General features: G+C 44.1%; 1 protein-coding gene and 1 pseudogene across 2 annotated transcripts; both read left to right on the plus strand.

Moving 5' to 3' along the window:
* The first annotated feature begins 1,565 nt into the window (after window positions 1–1,565).
* On the plus strand, window positions 1,566–17,380 carry CREG1 (cellular repressor of E1A stimulated genes 1). 2 transcript variants are annotated; one of them, XM_074390198.1, is made up of 4 exons: window positions 1,566–2,011; window positions 7,817–7,936; window positions 9,324–9,508; window positions 17,221–17,380. In XM_074390198.1, the coding sequence occupies exons 1-4, from the start codon at window positions 1,658–1,660 to the stop codon at window positions 17,279–17,281; spliced, it is 720 nt and encodes a 239-aa protein (XP_074246299.1). In that variant the 5' UTR covers window positions 1,566–1,657; the 3' UTR covers window positions 17,282–17,380. The 2 variants fall into 2 exon arrangements, with proteins under 2 accessions (XP_074246299.1, XP_003928137.1); XM_003928088.3 differs by lacking the exon at window positions 17,221–17,380 and adding an exon at window positions 13,795–15,061 and having other exon boundaries at window positions 1,568–2,011.
* Window positions 17,338–18,723, plus strand: LOC101034317 (elongation factor 1-alpha 1 pseudogene; annotated as a pseudogene).
* Window positions 18,724–20,187: the final 1,464 nt, after the last annotated feature.

The raw sequence follows: 20,187 nt of genomic DNA on the forward strand, positions 1-20,187 counted from the left end.
TCTCTTTTTGCCCAATATCCTTTGTTCTTACAACATAATCATAAACTGTTGATGTACTGTTTCTTTGTCAAGCAGGAGATGACTTCAGGATCACGAAAAAAGTTTGCAGGAGGAATAAATCCTTTGAAATACATTGAGACCAGCTTCTGACGCCCAGAAGTCTGATTGTTCAAGGAATTATCTGAGACTGAAGAAACACAGATTTTTTTTACCCTTGATTCTTTGAAACTCCCCCTCACTGACTCTGGCCACATAAACACTCTCTGCTGCTTCTTTTTGTTAATGCGGATTTGTGAGATCTTGCCCTCCAGGCTTCTCGCTTTGGCCAAATCAAATAAACCTTTATTTCCAAGCACCTATATGTCAGTGTTAGGCATCAGCTATACAAGGGGTACATGAGCCTGAGTCTGGGCTTCTACAACGCTGGGACCCTCGCTGTTCTTTGGTGCTGATGGTAATTTTTTTTTTTTTTTTTTTTTTTTTGAGATGGAGTCTTGCTCTGTCGCCCAGGCTGGAGTACAATGGCGCAATCTCGGCTCATTGCTACCTCCGCCTCTCGGGTTCAAGCGACTCTCCTGTCTCAGCCTCCCGAGTAGCTGGGACCACAGGCGCATGCCACCATGCCCGGCTAATTTTTGTACTTTTTAGTAGAGACAGAGTTTCGCCTTGTTAGCCAGGATGGTCTTGATCTAATGACCTTGTGATCCGCTCGCCTCGGCCTCCCGAAGTGCTGGGATTACAGGCGTGAGCTACCGCGCCCGGCGGATGGTAAATTTGTTAAAACGCGCGCACTGAATGAAGAGGACCCCCCCACACACACACCAAACAGGCTTTGTGTGAGCAGCATGGCTGTTTATTCACCTGGGTACAGGCGGCCTGAAGCTGAAAAGGGCGTCAGCAAAGGGCGGTTGTGGGGAAGGAAGTGGAAAGCTACAAAAGTGACTTCAGGGCGGTTTTCTGCAAGCTGGGAGGGGGTCGTAGAGTGTGGAGCCTCGAGGTTGGCCGAGGTCGGTTACAAAGTCCAATGCCCTTGTCAATTGAGGACGGAATAAGAAACAATAGAGAATGTCTTAAAGTTATGTAGGCGCCGCAGGTGTTGATCATTTCTTCCTCTTTTCACGACTTTCCAGCTACTTCAGGTTTTCTAATTGCGGAAGGCCCTCCGGAGAGGTGGTTCAAAGAGATCGCCACGCCTTCCACGGCACGGTCAGACCTTATAAAATTCAACGGAAAAGGGGCGCGCGGGAAGAAAATGCAGCATTTCCTCTCAGATGCGATAGTCATCTCCAAAGGTATGAAAAGGAGGGGTGTGTGCCTGTGTAAACAGGCTGGTCTTTTCCTAGCTGTACGACTTGGGCAAGCTGCTCGAGTTTCTTCAAGCCATTCTTTTTCCGCCTGCCAAACAAAACAAACATCCCATTTAGGACAAAGTCACACCCCTTAAAGAGGGCGGGCGGAGCGACGGCGGATGAGCCAATCGCGTCTCCTGCAGCTTGCGGAGCAGCAGAGGGGCCCCGCCCCCGCCCCCCTGCATTGTGCTCAGCTCTGATTGGCGCCTCGCGGAGGGGCGGGGCCTGGGCGTGGGGGCGGGGCCTGGGCGAGCCGGGCTCTCGCTGGGCGGCTGGAGGTCGCGGGCCCAGACTCTGGAGACGAGGGTATGGCCGGGCGAACCCGCTGGTCTGCGCGCGCCTTGCTCGCCGCCCTGCTGGCGTCGGCGCTGTTGGCGCTGTTTGTGTCGCCCGCTCGGGGTCGCGGCGGTCGGGACCACGGGGACTGGGACGAGGCCTCGCGGCTGCCGCCGCTACCACCACGCGAGGACGCGGCGCGCGTGGCCCGCTTCGTGACGCACGTCTGCGACTGGGGCGCGCTCGCCACCATCTCCACGCTGGAGGCGGTGCGCGGCCGGCCCTTCTCCGACGTTCTCTCGCTGAGCGACGGGCCCCCGGGCGCGGGCAGCGGCGTGCCCTACTTCTACCTGAGCCCGCTGCAGCTTTCCGTGAGCAACCTGCAGGTGAGCGCGGCCCGCGGCTTTCTCAGGCCGGCCGCAGACAGAGCCTTCACCCTCGCCAAAATCCTTCCCGGGAAGTGGAACGGCTGCGGCTTCTCCGCAGAGCTGGCTGGCGGACGTTACAGCGTCCCAGTGGTTGGGCAACTACCGGGAATTTCGCACATGCCCCCGCCACTGGGCCACACACCTGGGGTCAAGTCTCTGCCGGTAGCCCCAGGACTTCTCATCCCTGAGTGGTCGTGAGTCGTCTTGGGGCACAGTGTCACCATTAACTGGGCTCTTCTTCTCTTTTCTTTTTTTCTGTTTCTTTTCTTTTTTTTCTTTTTTTTTTTTTTTTGGAGACAGAGTCTCCCTTATCGCCCAGGCTGGAGTGTAATGCGTATCTCGGTTCACTGCAACCTCCGCCTCCCGTGCCTCAGCTTCCCCGAGTAGCTGGGATTACAGGTGCGCACCACCACACCTGGCTAATTTTTGTACCATGTTGGCCAGGCCGGTCTCGAACTCCTGACCTCAAGTGAACCACCCACCTCAGCCCCCCAAAGTGCTGGGATTACAGACGTGAACCACCGTGCCCAGCCAGGCTCCTATTCTTAAAGGTTTTACAGGGCATAAAGATAGTTGGGTATTTAAGTATTTTAATATGTGACTTCAGGGTTTCTTTCTCTCTTACCCCTCCTGAATTAAGACTTTTCTCTCCTGCTGCAGGAAGCTAATGTACGATATCGTGGACGATTACAATGATCATTGCAATCTTTAGGCCTCCACAAGCACAGTGGGTCCTCACTAAGGTGCAGAGCTGATTGAAAGTCTATCTCCTCCTCGCCCTTTGCCCACCTTCTGGTGCCCACCTTCTGGTACAGAGCCACAATTATAACTCTGGTGGACCTCTGCTGTCTCAGAGGTGGAGTCACAGACAGGAGGCTTGGGAGGCTGGAGACGGAGAGAGTCCAGGAATGGAGCCTGATTTGGTGGAGGGCCTTTTTGACAAAAATCTCAGATTTTAGGTCAACTGTGAAAGTACAACATTGTTGATAAAGACAGGATGTAAGAAACTGATGCTTTTAATCACTTTTCCATTCGCCTTATATTCATTGTCTCTTCTTTTTTTTTTTTTTTTTTTTTTTTTTTTTTTGAGACGGTGTTTCGCTCTTGTTACCCAGGCTGGAGTGCAATGGCGCAATCTCGGCTCACCGCAACCTCCGCCTCCTGGGTTCAGGCAATTCTCCTGCCTCAGCCTCCTGAGTAGCTGGGATTACAGGCACGCACCATCATGCCCAGCTAATTTTTTTGTATTTTTAGTAGAGACGGGGTTTCACCTTGTTGACCAAGATGGTCTCGATCTCTTGACCTTGTGATCCATCCGCCTCGGCCTCCCAAAGTGCTGGGATTACAGGCTTCAGCCACCGCGCCCGGCCCCCATTGTCTCTTCTAATAATTCTTTGAAGTAGGTATTATCATCCCCATTCTGCAGATGAACTTGAGGCCTACCTAGGTTAAGTAACTTGTTCAAAGCCAGCAGGCAAACCCTAGTTTCAGCTCAGGTTTATCTTTCTTCAAACCACATATCACAGGCTGGTGGCTCATCCGCTGAATATGTCCCACAGACCAGTTTTCTTTGGCCCACACAGAGTTCTGTTTTGTTTTTAATAAATTTGAATTCGTTACCAACATTTTAAAATTTAGATTTTACTTTAAAGTCTCAATCTCTACCTTTTCTTTAAAAAATGGGAATATCCAGTGACACTGTGGGCCTGCATTCTCTGAGCACAAACAGAAGCAGTGCCCTCTTTTAGCTAAGGCAGATACACTCCAGTTCACCATTTTTCTTATTCCCAGCCCATTCCACACCTTTAGGCATTTTCTCAAGGCAGACTCATTCCACTCCATCAGGGGTCTACAACTTTGACTGCAAATCATAGTTACCTAAGAAGACTTTAAAAATGCAATGCCCAGACATTTTATCAAAAACACATTTTATTTTAAGACAACACTCCTTCCCCCGACAAACCACTCCCTGATGATTCTAAGTGTGGAGGAGGGAGATTAAGCAATACATAATCATATTTAAATTTGTGAGGTGACTAAGGAGTTGCTGGTATTATTGTCCCCATTTCAGGAGTGAGGAAACAGACTCAGGTGCCAGGGACTCACCTGTGACCAGCCACCCAATGGCTGTCAGGTAGGACTCCAGACCAGGTCTTTGATGTTTCTAGAAATCGGAGGGTGGCAAGGAACTTACCCAGGGCTTCCGGTTTCCATGATGGCAGTGAAAAGATGTGGCCACATCCGAACTGGTCTGACTTGATTCCATCAATTAGCCAGTCAGAGTTTCTGCTTGCTTCTTTTCTTCCTCCTGACCTCCAGGGTGCTCTGCATTTCTTCTCATTGACGGGGTGAAATCGGTCAGAAGAAACAAGAAGACCTAAGTTTGGGACTGTATCTCACGTGTAAAATGCGTGTCCCTTGTAACTTAGGTTGTGAGCTTCAAATGTACTTACCACTGGGATGTTCCTTTTGTATGTCTCTTTCTTTGTGGCATTTTTATATAGTAAATGTCTGTAGGACAGTGTTGCTGATGTTAGCTAGTAGTAGGACCATGTTTGGCTGCAGAGCCAGCGAGTCAGAAGGGAAATCTTGGTGTTGGATTATTTGCACCAAGACCTCTTACCATTAGCCTTTCTTCTGTCTTGGCATTCTTTACTTGTGATGTACCCCTTTCTGCTCTGGTCACTCTTGATTTTTTTTCTCTGATCCATTAACATAAGTATTCCTTAAAGTCAATTTCCTGCTCTTTTGTTCTCTGTAATGATCCTCAGAAGATTGTATACACTCTCATTTCTTCATTCCCACCTTCTAGGACTCACTTCCAAATGTGTGTCCATTTCTGACCTCTTTAAAGTTCTCTGTATTTCTGGTTGCTGTTCATTTGTACTTCATTAGTTTGCCACCACCTCAAATTCAACATGTTGAAGTCCAGTCCTTCTGAAACCAGCTGTTTTTGATCTTCTCCATTTCTGTTAATGGAATTACTGTTTTCTCAGTAAACCCAGTTGGAATTCTCACTGCCTCCTCAAATCCCTCAGTTCCCAAGTCCTGACAGTTTTCTGTTGCCTTCTTTGCCTCCACCCTTGTCCCTTCCTCTTTATTCCTGCCACCTCGTCCTTAAGCTTATCACCTCATGCCCAGAAGTACTAGCACATCTCTTACATAGTCTTCCTGTTGGCCCCATCTGCCTTGTCTACCCAATTAGGTAAACAAAAATATCTGTCACTCTGGCCAGAAACCTTTAACAACACCCAAATGCCTACAGCTATGTAAGAGTCACCTGAGATACTTGTTTAAAATGCAGATAGAGGCAGGGTGCAGTGGCTCCAGTATGTAATCCCAGCACTTTGGGAGGCTGAGGTGGGCGGATTACCTGAGGTCAGGCATTTGAGACCAGCCTGGCCAACATGGCGAAACCCATCTCTACTAAAAATACATAAATTAGCTGGATGTGTCCCTGTAGTCCCAGTTATTTGGGACGCTGGGGTGAGAGCATCCCTTGAGCCTGGGAGGCAGAGGTGCAGCAAGCCGAGATTACACCATTGTACTCCAGCCTGGGTGACAAAGCTAGACTCCATCTCTAAATAAATAAATAAAATGCACATAGAGGACAGCTTGGTGGCTCACGCCTGTAATCCCAGCACTTTGGAAGGCCAAGGCGGGAGGAATCACTTAAGTCCAGGATTTTGAGATTAGCCAGGGCAATATAGTGAAACTCCATGTCTATAAAAAATAAAAAACAGCCGATTAGTTGGGTCTGGTGATACACACCTATAGTCCCAGCTACTTGGGAGGCTGAGATGGGAGGATCACATGAGCCCCGGAGGTCGAGGCCACAATGAGCCATGATTGTGCCACTGCACTGGGTGACAGTGAGACACTGTCTTAAAAATAGTGGCTCAAGCCTGTAATCCCAGCACTTTGGGAGGCCGAGGCGGGTGGATCACGAGGTCGAGAGATCGAGACCAACCTGGTCAACATGGTGAAACCCCGTCTCTACTAAAGATACAAAAAATTAGCTGGGCATGGTGGCACGTGCCTGTAATCCCAGCTACTCAGGAGGCTGAGGCAGGAGAATTGCCTGAGCCCAGGAGGCGGAGGTTGCAGTGAGCCGAGATCGCGCCATTGCACTCCAGCCTGGGTAACAAGAGCGAAACTCCGTCTCAAAAAAAAAAAAAAAAAAAAAAAAAATTGCAGAAATCTGGATTGGGAATGAAGCCTCTTTCGACATTTTAACCCAAATCAGCATTTTAACAAGCTCTCCAGGCAGGTGGTTCTTTGAAAACATTGCTAAAGGCTGGCCTACAAATTACAATCTAGACTTCTTAGCTTGGGTTTGAGCCCTCTCCATTCCCAACCCCAGCCTCCTCCCCTAGGAAAGCCCCTCTTTCCGGCAAATTGGGTTTCTTGGTATTCTTCATCAAGTCTTAGACTCGCCCAGTTCTGTGTTTTTTGCAGTTAGCATCTCCTCTCTTTAGTATGTCCTTCTACCTTCTATCCTGGTTTTGAATATATTGTAAAGCTCCTTATAGTTTCTCTATCACTCCAGCCTATACTGGAAATACACGTTTTGTTTATGTCTTCCTTTTCAACCAGATTATAAACTCACAGAGGGGAGAGAGTTTACCTGAGTATCCCCTCCCCCTTTTTGGTCTCCTGTGGTGCCTTGCTAATAGTTTCTGGACAGTAACTATTTGGCTAAATGATTTCAAAGAAATCTCTATGACTCTCTGTTTTGATGGATCACTGTGAAATGGCAAAATTCTCCACACAAGACACTTAGAACTTAAAGAGCTAAATAGTCTAAAAGTGCAATGTGTGAATTTTGCTATAATCTGTCAACAATGCCTCTTCTGAAGCTGATTTCTGAATAAGAAAGAATTAAGAGGCCGGGTGCGGTGGCTCAAGCCTGTAATCCCAGCACTTTGGGAGGCCGAGGCGGGTGGATCACGAGGTCAAGAGATTGAGACCATCCTGGTCAAGATGGTGAAACCCCGTCTCTACTAAAAAATCCAAAAAAAATTAGCTGGGCATGGTGGCACGTGCCTGTAATCCCAGCTACTCAGGAGGCTGAGGCAGGAGAATGGCCTGAACCCAGGAGGCGGAGGTTGCGGTGAGCCGAGATCGCGCCATTGCACTCCAGCCTGGGTAACAATCGAAACTCTGTCTCAAAAAAACAAAAAAACAAAAAACAAAAAAAAAAAGAATTAAGAATTTGCTTGCCTTTTTGAATCTGGGAGACTTTTTGTTACTAAAGCAGAAATGAACAACTTCTCCAGTTTTGAAATCACATGACAGTTTCTGCTAATGTAAGATAACCAAGCATGATTCAGCTGCTTTCTTGCTTAACCCATATAGTTAGTTGAGCAACTGGTATTTTTATGCAATGGTTTTGTATTAGAGTTTAACCCTTGAAATCTGTCAGTGAAGCCTGTAGAACAGCCTTCAATTTGGGTGGCACTATAATTATTATTCTTCTGATAAACATGGAATAAATTCAGGGTTTTAGAAAAAGTATGTTGAAATAATTTTTACCAAGTCAGTTAATTTTATAATATGAACCTCCCCTCCTCCTTTGGGGAGTAGACAGGATCAGTCTCTATCTAAGTACTGTTTTCTCCTGAGTCGAAGGTGATGTTTTACGATTCATCGTTTCATGGAAGACTGGTCAAGTTCTAGGACATCCTGTATGCAACTTTTGAAATTTATTACCTCTTCAGAAACCGTATTTCACATGAGAGGATCTTCATTTTCTCTCTACAGGAGAATCCATATGCTACACTGACCATGACTTTAGCACAGACCAACTTCTGCAAGAAACATGGATTTGATCCACAAAGTCCTCTTTGTGCTCACATAATGCTGTCAGGAACTGTGACCAAGGTAAGTAGTTGTCCTACAGGAAGGGAGATGGTTTCAGAACACCATCTGATTCACAATGAAAGAATAGATCTTCTTTTCTTTTGAGACAGAGTCTCACTCTGTCTCCCAGATCAGAGTACAGTAGTGCTATCTCAGCTCACTGCAACCTCTGCCTCCTAAGTTCAAGCGAGTCTCATGCCTCAGCCTCCCTAGTAGCTGTGATTACAGGCACACAGCACCACACCCAGCTAATTTTTGTATTTTTAGTAGAGATGGGGTTTCACCATGTTGGCCAGGCTGGTCTTGAACTCCTGCTGACCTCAAGTGATCCACCAACCCTGACCTCCCAAAGTACTGGAATGACAGGCGTGAGCCACCGTGCCTGGCAGAATAGATCTTTTGAGAGTGAAATGTGGTTGATTTGTGATTGCCATGCCCAGTCAGAACATGTTCTATTCTAATAGGTGAAGTAATTCCGTGAAAACCAAACATTTTAATAAGTTGCTTTCATATGAGTGTTCAATAAGATACAGGGAAAATGAACGATTTTCTGAAGCCAAACAGCTGTAACACCTATGCGCTCATGTATGTAAAATTATTCTTGCTAAGGAACATCTGGTTGACCAGAGCCCTCCCTCTCCATTACATTTTACATTGGTGTGATGTTTTTCATGTCTGGGCTCATTGTCTCCATATTTTACCAGTGGCTTAAAGCAGAGAAAACGTATTAAGTAGGCCAACCAGAGGACTATTTGTTACTGAAAACTGGAAGTGAATTTAGTTTGGATCACCTGCTGGAGGGAAGAGGTCAAATACAGACTCAGGAAGAGCAGTGCGCATGGTGTCAGGAGTGCTGATCTGATTACCCAACCAGCAGATTTTGTTTTTGACGGTGTCGATCATTAACGCCTCAGAGAAGTGTTATTTATGGTCTGGAAATTCTTGGTGGATGCATCTCTGTAGTTGAGTGTCCTTCACTGGCAGGAGAAAGGTGGAGGGGCAGCAAATGCTTTTCAGTTCTGTTATGTGGCTTCTAAACATTTTTATCCTTCAGTACATTCATCTGTATGTTTAACATGTGCATGTTATGTAAACATGACATGTCTTAGACACTAGTGACATTTTATTGTAGTACTTAGTGCTGCTTATTCTAATAGCTCAAAATGCCTTTTTACCAATGAAAGTTGGTATTATACCTACAGTGGTTTTTCCACATCTTTGTATCTGTTATCACCAACAAATGAAATCTTTATTCTCTGCATTCTTTACATTTCCTTCATTTTCTCGATTCTTTAAGATCAAGATTTACAGGTAAACTCTTAGGATTTATAGAATGCTAGAATCACATATTCTTAACAAATGAGAAAATAAAGTGTATAAGAATGTTTATTTCACATATGTCCTTTAGGTGAATGAGACAGAAGTGGATATTGCAAAGCATTCGTTATTCATTCGACACCCTGAGATGAAAACCTGGCCTTCCAGCCATAATTGGTTCTTTGCTAAGTTGAATATAACCAATATCTGGGTCCTGGACTACTTTGGTGGACCAAAAATTGTGACACCGGAAGAATATTATAATGTCACAGTTGAGTAAGTACATACACATCTTTCACCTAAGATTGCAGCCCTTACAACTATCCTCAGTCTTCTAAGGCAAGGGGGTTTAACCGTTTCATGTGCCAGTGGTAGTCTGGTAAAGCCACTGACCCCCTCTCAGAATAATGTTTTTTTTTTTTTTTTTTTTTTTTGAGACGTAGTTTCGCTCTTTGTTACCCAGGCTGGAGTGCAATGGCACGATCTCGGCTCACCGCAACCTCCGCCTCCTGGGCTCAGGCAATTCTCCTGCCTCAGCCTCCTAAGTAGCTGGGATTACAGGCATGCACCACCACGCCCAGCTAGTTTTTTGTATTTTTAGTAGAGACGGGGTTTCACCATGTTGAACAGGATGGTCTCAATCTCTCGACCTCGTGATCCACCCGCCTCAGCCTCCCAAAGTGCTGGGATTACAGGCTTGAGCCACTGCGCCCGGCTAGAATAATGTTTTTAAACGTGGATTTGATCTACAAAGTCCCCTTTGTGCTTACATAATGTTGTCAGGAACTATGACCAAGGTAAGTAGTTGTCCTACAGGAAGGGAGATGGTTTCAGAACACCATCTTATTCACAATGAAAGAATAGATCTTTTTTCTTTTGAGACAGATTCTCACTCTGTCTGCCAGACCAGAGTGCAGTGGTGCAATCTCATAATGAAATGCATTTATAAAAATATTTGTAAATGTGTGGTATAATTTTGTTTATTAATATATTAAATATAAGATCCAGTAATAAGTCTATTACTTTTTTTTTTCCAAGGCAGTCTCACTCTGCCACCCAGGCTGGAGTGCAATGGCACGATCTCAGCTTACTGCAGCCTCCACCTCCTGGGTTCAAATGATTACTGTGCCTTAAGCCTCCCAAACAGCTGGGACTACAGGCACACACTACCACGCTCAGCTAGTTTTTTATATTTTTGTAAAAACAGGCTTTGGCCGTGTTGTGCAGGCTGGTCTTGAACTCCTGAGCTCAGGCAATCCACCTGCTTTAGCTTCCCAGAGTGCTAGGATTACAGATGTGAGCCAACATGCCTGGCTTTTCTGTACTTTCAAAGTAGTGAGGATTGAAGACAATATTTGAAGACATTTGCAACGCCTGTAACATGATATGAAAGTATCTGTGATTTCTCTATTTCTGTTGGAGACAGTCACAGATACACTGTCACCCTGTGGTTTATTCCCTACATTCATCATTGCAGGAAATGATACATTTCAATTAGAGCCTAATGAAAATGAAAAGAAAAATTTTGAGCCAAGTTTATAGATCCCCTGAACTCTGTCTACAGGCCTGGACACCAGGTTGAGACTCCATTCTATGCTTGTTGGGCCCTGAACAGAGCCCAGTTAGGACCTACGATGGCATTTTCTCATGAGGCTTCGACTCAGGTGCTCTTGGACTGTGAATACCCCCCATCTGAGCCTGAGCAAGTAACCCCGTCCCATCAGCCCCAGTACTACAAATGCCAGCGGGGATGTGTGGTTTATTCCACCAAGAAGTGCTTAGAAGGGAGGAGGCTGAGACAAAAGAGACTGTGGGTGAGAATGAAGCCCAGAACCTGAAGACAGAAGGAGAAAGGAAAGAAGAGTGTGATCAGAATCTTTGGAGTTAGATCAGGGTTCAAATGAAGGAATATAAGGGACTAGTGCTTCTCCCAAGTGACACAGGGAATTCTGGCATACCTGGGGAAGTGATAACAACAGTAACAATAACAGCTAGTGGCTATTGAGCGTTTATTACCGGCTGGGTGCTCTACTGGTCATTTTTCTTATATTCACTCATTCAGTTCTCACCACAACCATGTCTTGTACAACTTACCACTGCAACAGGTGGGTGCTATTTTTCCTCATATGTAAAATGGAAAGCTGATGCACAGAGAAGTAAAAAACTGCCCTAAAGTCTTGGAGTCAGGAAGTGGTGGTGCTGGGATTCAGACTCCAGCCTTCTTGCTTCAGAGCCATCACTTCAGTTTTATCCACTTCAGTGGTACTTCTCCTCTGGCTGCCTCTTGGGTAGCTGGCCAGGCTCCTAGCTCAGTCTACTTTATCAGGCACTTTCTGCCTGCAATGACTGACTGCTGATTCATGGGATGACGGTGATGATACTAAGGTAGGCTTGTAGGTTGTAGGTCATTTGGGTGCTTATATTCTTAGCATTTATTTAATCTGTGTCTTTTTCAATGGTAGAACAGTTCCATGTTGAACTGTTGACTCCTTTCCTTGATGGGAAATTTCTTGATGCAAAGCTCAGTTTTGTTTTGTTTCTAATTTTTAAAAATTCCAAGGAGGGCCTAGGACAGTGTGTGTCATAGAGCAGGTGTTTAGAATTGATTGTCTAGCTTATTACTTGAGACAAACACTCTCACACTGTTGGAATAAAGATTCCAACAGTCCTGGCGCTTGTCTTGCATGCGAGAAAGGCATGGGCCGCTCATCGTCTTCTGGGCCGCAAGGCCATCTGACTTCGTAGGAATATAGTGGCAGCAATTACACCTTTATTCCCCGGCAACAAATTATCAGGCTGACTGTTAGGAATGACAGGCCTGCTCTTTGAAGTTAAAGTTGACTTTCGCAGGACATAATCTCTGAAGCGCAGTTATCTTTGTATAAACAACATGCCGAAAGGCGTGGTTTAATAAGAAAATAAAACTGGTTTCCCATAAGTTTCCATACTGATTGAGTAAAACAGATACCTTTGAGGTTGCCTCTTTATTGTGCAGACAAGGGAGCATTTTCCTGCAGCACAGAGATAAAACAGAATATTTTTTTCTTGTCCTGAAAGGATCCCCAAAGACTAGAGCAGGATGTGACCCTTCTTAGGCAGTGCCCTAGAACCCAAGGGATGGGCAGTGCCTGAAAGTTGCCCAGTCTGACCAGGTGCCTATGGCTAGGAATTGTCCATCTTTAGTCTAGGAGTGCCTCCACTAATCTAACCCACTAGGTTTGCCACCAGAGCTGCTCAATAATCCAGGGAGTGTACAGTAATATCTCTGAGGACCAAGGCCCCCGTCTTCTTGGGGAACTACTCACAGGGCCTCACAGGCGTTCTGGAGCCTCCCCCAATTGGCAGCCACCTTGTGTGGCTTGCCCAGATCGGTTTTGGAAGGTATTATTTCTCTCAATACCACGAAGCCCTCTGCATCTGAAATCTATTTCACACAGATGGAGACTGCCACTTGTGAGAGCTGATAGGGAGCTTAACTAAATGTGGTTTGCTTCATTGGACTGTTGGGTGAAGACCCCTGTGAGCATGTTTGCAGGCTGAATGGAGGCTTAAATGTCTGCATGAAGCATTTGCGGGCATTCTGGAATAAGCAGTTTTTTTTTTTTTTTTTTTTTTTTTTTTGAGACGGAGTTTTCACTCTTGTTACCCAGCCTGGAGTGCAATGGCACGATCTCGGCTCACCGCAACCTCCGCCTCCTGGGTTCAGGCAATTCTCCTGTCTCAGCCTCCTGAGTAGCTGCGATTACAGGCATGCACCACCATGCCCAGCTAATTTTTTGTATTTTTAGTAGAGACGGGGTTTCACCTTGTTGACCAAGGTTGGTGTCGATCTCTTGACCTTGTGATCCACCCGCCTCGGCCTCCCAAAGTGCTGGGATTACAGGCTTGAGCCACTGCGCCCGGCGAATAAGCAGTTCTTATAAGCGTTGCACCCGACCACTGTTAACTCTGGGCAGCAGCATGTTTGTGCTAAGCCTCATTTTATCTCCTCTGGTGCACATCCAGATATTTCCTAGCAAAGACACAGGTAACAAAAGGTCGTGGATTACAGACTTGCTCAGTCTCCATACTTGGAGATGGATTTCCTAGTTGGTGGCAACAGGAAGGGGGAAAGTTCACCTCCCAGCTGGGGTCAGTATCACTGGGCAGTGACTAATCACTGCTCTTCTGCCCTAAGGTTCAGGACCCCTTCTGTTCTCAACTATTTTCGTCTTTTAAACCTTCAGATATTCTTAAATGAGATAACAACAGCAGCCCCGGCAATGGCTTGCTTCTTGCTACATCCCATTAGCGTTTATCAAAGTGTGTCAGATCTTACTTGGAGAGGAAGGTTCCTTGCTCAAATGAGGATCTTAGGCCCCACCCTCAACTCACTGAAACCAGAACTCGGTAATCTGCATTTTAACAAACCCAAGCCATTCTTTAATATATTCTAGTGGCTGAAATGAACTCAGAATCTTAGACTTTTAGATCAGAAATTTTATCTAGTCCTTCCCTAGAATGAATTAATTTTTAATATTTGTTAACCCAGTTTAACAGAATTCCTCTGTTCCCCTTTCTAGGTGAAGCAGACTGTGGCGAATTTAACAACACTTGTGAAATTTTCTTAAAGTGGCTCATACACATTTAAAGGGTTTAATGTTTCTCTGGAAAGCATCCCAGAATGTTAGCCAGTTTTCTGTCACATGCTGGTTTGTTTGCCTGTTTGTTTGCAAATAGAGTTGGTCTGTTACTGGATTTCTTGAAAGATGTGGTTACTACTTTTTTCATATTTTGAAGCCATTTTCATAGAGAAATATCCTTCACTGTAATCAAATAAGTTTTGTTCCATCAATTCCAAAGATGTTTCCACTGGTGCTCCTTGAAGAGGAACGAGTACCAGGTTTAAATTGCCCATTGGCATTTGAAAGTACTTGAGTATGTGTTCTTTATTCCTGGAAGCTGCTGTGCTGGGTAGAGTGTGTCACTCGCCACAGCTGCCTCCTGAGCTGCCTGAGCCTGGTGCAGAAGGATTGGCCTCATTATGGTGCACCTGAATAAATCTTGCCACGATAGACAAGCAATGATGAATCTCACAGGGAGCTTCCTACTCATGTTGATTTATGTCTGACAGTCCTGGGTATTGTTAATCCAACATAGAGTGAAACTATTTCTGATAAAGAATTTTTTGAAAAACTTTATATACTCTAAAGTGATACCCAGAACAAAAGAAATTCATAAAACTCCTGAATTTAATTTCCCCACCTAAGTTGAGACTGTATTATCAAACACATATGCACACAGATTATTTTTGGCCACAAAACTGGATTGCAAAAGAAAGAGAAGAACATTTTGTGTGTTCCTGGTATTTTATAAATAAAGGTTACCCAGGCATGGACCACCTTCGACCGGGGACAAATCTCCTCCCAAACCACTCTCTGCAGCTTTTTTAATACTGCTACTCTTAATAATTACCTAAGGCTTCCTCAGCTGCTCCAAATCTCTTAACGTCTAGTGCTGCTACGATCTAAGTCACGTCACCAGAGGGAAGAGAACATGTCATTAAAAGAATCACATCTTCAGAAGAGAAGACACTAATATTCTTACCAACATTCATGATTTCAGAAGATGACATAAGATTCCTCTAAGAGAGGAAATGTCAGGAATCAAACCACTGAATCTTTAAATGGCAAAGAGAAGTTATAAATATGAGTCATTGTATCTGAAAATTACAAAGTGAACTGAGATCCAGCAAACAGCTTCTGTTTAACAAAACTAATTTATACTAAACTTAGTAAAATGGACTTCTTATTCAAAGCATCAATAATTAAAATAATTATTTTAATGAAATGTGTTGGATTCATTTTCTTAAACATAGATATTAATATTTATTACACTTTGTTTTATTGTCTGTTATCAAAATAGCATGCTCTTAAATCCACTACTGGCTGCTCCAAAACTTGAAGTGAATAATACCACTCTTTCCAGTCGGCAAAAAGCTCATTATGTCCTAAAATTCTGGGCATGGATGAAGTCTAGCCTTTGTCACAGGTTCTACCTCAGGGATTTTGGCGCCAGTATACCTTGTGATAGAATTGGGTTGTGGGCAGCGCCAGTATACCTTGTGATAGAATTGGGTTGTGGGCAGCTATTTGGTTTTTTCCCTTTACCCACTTACTGAGTTTTTTCTTCAGCATTTGGAACGACATAAATACATATCGATATTCAGGTAAAATCTGGTTATACAAAGTAAAGTCAACCAGTGTTTCACAGCAGGCACTGCATCATAATTGAATGTGCAGAATATTTCACTTAACATTCCCGTTGGCCACTAGGGGGCACTGTGGACTACTTTTTGTGCAGGTGCGGGTTTCTTACACAGCCAAATTAAACCCCCTAGGAATAATGCCCTCGACTGGCTTAGGAACTGGAGTAAATGCAGCTTAGCAGGGCCAAGAGGAGAAGCGGAGGCCTGATTTGCTGCTGCTGCTGCTGCTAGGTTTTCCTGGGTTTATCACTCCCTCCACACCATGTGCTTCTACATCAGGCTTCTGGTCTCCTTGCATCCCACCTGCTGCAGAAGAACAGATCCCTGGCCTCAAACAGATAGGAGATGAGTGTCAGACGGGTTGAGGGGAGGAGTCAGCCTTGGCGCAGAGAGCAGGACAGGAGCTGATACAGAAAGATAAAGGCAGAAAGGGAGTGGCTCACAAACCTGAAGCTACAGAGTCTGGACAGCTGCCTTTGGCAGTTGCTGTCTTGACCATCGATCTGTGCTCAGCTGTTAAGGCCATTTGTCTTTACCAACCATAGCCAGTAATCATAGTGTATTCTATCTTCTAGTCCAGGTTTAAAGTCCTTGGCAGGTATGTGGAAGAGTGGAGAAAAATCTTTATGAAATGAGACCAGGTCCAATGAAATAAATGCATCAAATATTCAGAGGAGATTGCTAATGTGATGTTCCCTTCTTAGTAATATTTAGACTGAAGATCACAAAGTAATTGCAAAGGAGACTACTTTCTTACAGTGCAGCATGTCTTTCAGTTTTAGTACTGAGGAAATAATGCTCTAATTTGTGTAATGCTGGTTGGTCAGTGTTTCTTAGGGGAATTCCAAACTGTCACTTCAAAACCGAATGTTCTATGAATTTTCAATGGAGAAGACAGTTATGATTTAATTATGATTCCTTTTGGAATTAAGGGGGTGCAAATCAATAACATGAATTTTTAAGTTTTTTCTTTAATATTTAGTGTAAGACATTTGTATAGGAAATGTGGAGAATGGAAAGTTTGAAATTGATAACCTCACCAACCAGCATGGCTGCTAATAGTTTGGGTGTGTTTTCATGGGAGCGGTTTAAACATAGTCAAGATCATCCTGTTTACTGATTGTGTATCATGCTGCTTTCAGTTTATCAAACAACTGTGTCCTTAAAAAACCATTCACAAGGATGGCTGAGAATGGCTGCAGAGTATTTCATCAGATAAATATAAGCAGGCCACCAAATAATGGTCTGTATTGGGACTCTGTTGCTAGTGACAAGAAACCCAAGTCAAAGTAATTTAAGCAAAAAGAGTTCGTTGATCTTCTATTACTCAGAACTCAGCTTTCATTTCCTGGCTCCTCTTTCTGCCATGTTGCTTTCGATTGCAGCCAGCAATCTTATAGCAAAGAGGTTATGTCCTTCCTAGCTGGGACCTAGCCGTTCCCGAATAATCACTGTGTCTGGAAATGGGGTGCCCGCTTTGGCCAAACCTGAGTCATGTGTCTTCTCGTGGAGTTGTGGGTTCACTCAGCACCATCAGAATCAGAGACTGGGTTGGCGGGGGGCGGTGTAGAAGGGTCTCCTGCAAGAAAAGAGTGATTATGCGAACTAAAGGAACACCAAGCAGGCAAAAACCAAAGGCTATTAGCATTTTTGCCAATTTTTGAACACCGAGGTTGCTTTCAGTTTTTTCCTGTTATTTAAGTGCATAAAATACGTTCTACATTTCTGTTTATTTCCTTAGATTCCCAGCAGTGGAATTTCCAAGCCAAAAGCTTTTTGTACATGCTGATAATTGCTTTTAAGAATGTATATCACTTTTCACAACGGGTTTGCCACCAGAACACAGGTGTCATGAAAACTACCCCTAAAAGCCAAAAAGGGAAAGAAAAAGGCTCATATCAACATTGTCGTCATTGGACATGTAGATTTGGGCAAGTCTGCCACTACTGGCCATCTGATCTACAAATGCAGTGGCTTCGACAAAAGAACCATTGAAAAATTTGAGAAGGAGGCTGCTGAGATGGGAAAGGGCTCCTTCAAGTATGCCTGGGTCTTGGATAAACTGAAAGCTGAGTGTGAACGTGGGATCACCATTGATACCTCCTTGTGGAAATTTAAGACCAGCAGGTACTACATGATTATCATTGATGCCCCAGGACACAGAGACTTCATCAAAAACATGATTACAGGGACATCTCAGGCTGACCATGCTGTCCTGATTGTTGCGGCTGGTGTTGGTGAATTCGAAGCTGGTATCTCCTAAAACCAGCAGACCCGACAGCATGCCCTTCTGGCTTACATCCTGGGTATGAAACGATTGTTGGTGTTAACAAAACGGATTCCACTGAGCCACCCAACAGCCAGAAGAGGTATGAGGAAATCGCTAAGGAAGTCAGCACTTACATTAAGAAAATTGGCTATCACCTCGACACAGGAGCATTTGTGCCAACTTCTGGTTGGAATGGTGACAACATGCTGGAGCCAAGTGCTAACATGCCTTGGTTCAAGGGTTGGAAAGTCACCCATAAGGATCGCAGTGCCAGTGGAACCCACTACTTGAGGCTCTGGACTGCATCCTACCACCAAATCGTCGAACTGACAAGCCCTTGTGCCTGCCTCTCCAGGATGTCTATAAAATTGGTGGTATTGGTACTGTTCCTGTTGGCCGAGTGGAGACTGGTGTTCTCAAACCTGGTATGGTGGCCACCTTTGCTCCAGTCAACGTTACAACTGAAGTAAAATCTGTCAAAATGCATCATGAAGCTTTGAGTGAAGCTCTTCCTGGGGACAATGTGGGCTTCAATGTCAGGAATGTGTCTGTCAAGGATGTTCGTTGTGGCAACGTTGCTGGTGACAGCAAGAACGACCCACCAATGGAAGTAGGCTTTACCGCTCAGGTGACAATCCTGAACCATCCAGGCCAAATCAGCGCTGGCTATGCCCTTGTACTGGATTGCCACACGGCTTATGCTGCATGCAAGTTTGCTGAGCTGAAGAAGAAGATTGATTACCCTTCTGGTAAAAGGCTGGAAGATGGCCCTAAATTATTGAAGTCTGGTGATGCTGCCATCATTGATATGGTTCCTGGCAAGCCCTTGTGTGTTGAGAGCTTCTCAGACTGTCCACCTCTGTGTCGCTTTGCTGTTCGTGATATGAGACAGACAGTTTCGGTGGGTGTCATCAAGCAGTGGACAAGAAGGCTGCCCAGAAAGCTCAGAAGGCTTTAAATGAATATTATCCCTAATACCTGCCACAACAGTCTTAATCAGTGGTGGAGGAAGAACGGTCTCAGAACTGTTTGTTTCAATTGGTCATTTAAATTTAGTAGTAAAAGACTGGTTAATGATAGCAGTGCATGGGAAAACCTTCAGAAGGAAAGGAGAATGTTTTGTGGACCACTATGGTTTTCTTTTTTGCTTGTGGCAGTTTTAAGTTATTAGTTTTTAAAATCAGTACTTTTTAATGGGAACAACTTGACCAAAAATTTGTCACAGAATTTTGAGGCCCGTTAAAGTTTAATGAGAGGAAAAAAAGAGTGTATATCAATTATAATGCCTAGTATTTGCTTTAACACATTCTAGCGAAGAAAAAAGTATCAGGGATTAGATAAGAAACGGTAACAGTTGAAGCTAGGTGATGTGCCTGGAGATTAATTTTGTTATTCTCTTTTGTGTATGTCTGAAAATTATATAATATAAAGATTTCTAAATTGAATTGGAAAAAAAAACAAAGAATTGGAGATTTAGAGATTAAGTGAATTTCCCAAGCCCACCGGTTCTGGGCTTCAGGCTCTGAATCCTGGCCACTTCTACTCCACACTAAATTGGCCTGTGGTCATATTGTTTGAGACACAGATTATTCCAGCATAAGGCTTCCTGGCGCCTCTTTTCCCTCCGCACGCCAAGGCAGGAATGTAGAGCTAACTATGTTTGTGGGTGGGGAGGGGCCTGAGCAGTGGGTACTAGGAGGCTAGATAGCAAGATTGACTTGGTGATTTAGGAGTTCGCTAGAGATTTCTTGAAATGATGTTTTCAGAAAAATTTTGGAAAATATAATAATAGGGGAGGGGGAAAACTGAAACCAGTTAACAACCCTGCAAGCACTGTATGAAAGTGCTTACTCGGTGATGGATTAAAATAGGGTGTTGTTTTAATTGGCAATTCTTAAGGTTACTAATAACATTAAACATTAAAATTTTTTTTGCTTATTTTTCCTCATGAACTGTCAATTTATATTCTCTGTCCATTTATGTTTGGGGGAGAATTTAAAAAATTGATCTTGGTGAATTCTGTATATTAAATCTATGAAACCATTTAGTTAGAAATTTGTTGCTAATACTCAGTTTTCCTTTTAAGCTATTTTGTTTAAAATCTGTAGATTTTCCATTTCTATAGGAAAAATTAACATAATATTTTTCCCTTGGCTTCTTTAATTTTCTTTAAACTTAGTATGTTTATTTCCTTTGAGAAATTTGACAATATCAATTCAGATTTTCTCATTGTTATGTTTGATTTTTATACTTGACTCTTTAATCCTTTAGAATGCATTTTGTGTATAATGTTCTTCACTTTTTTAGATGACAAACCCAAATTATACTTAGGTTTTTTAGTCTAGATGTGAACCCAAATCTAAGCATAGCTCTCTCAGCAGTGAGGAAGAAAGTGAGTTACGGCCATCGGCTCAGCAGACATTTGGTCAGCCTGCTGGA

Source organism: Saimiri boliviensis, chromosome 19 (assembly GCF_048565385.1).
Source record: "Saimiri boliviensis isolate mSaiBol1 chromosome 19, mSaiBol1.pri, whole genome shotgun sequence".
Classification (NCBI taxonomy): Eukaryota; Metazoa; Chordata; class Mammalia; order Primates; family Cebidae; genus Saimiri; species Saimiri boliviensis.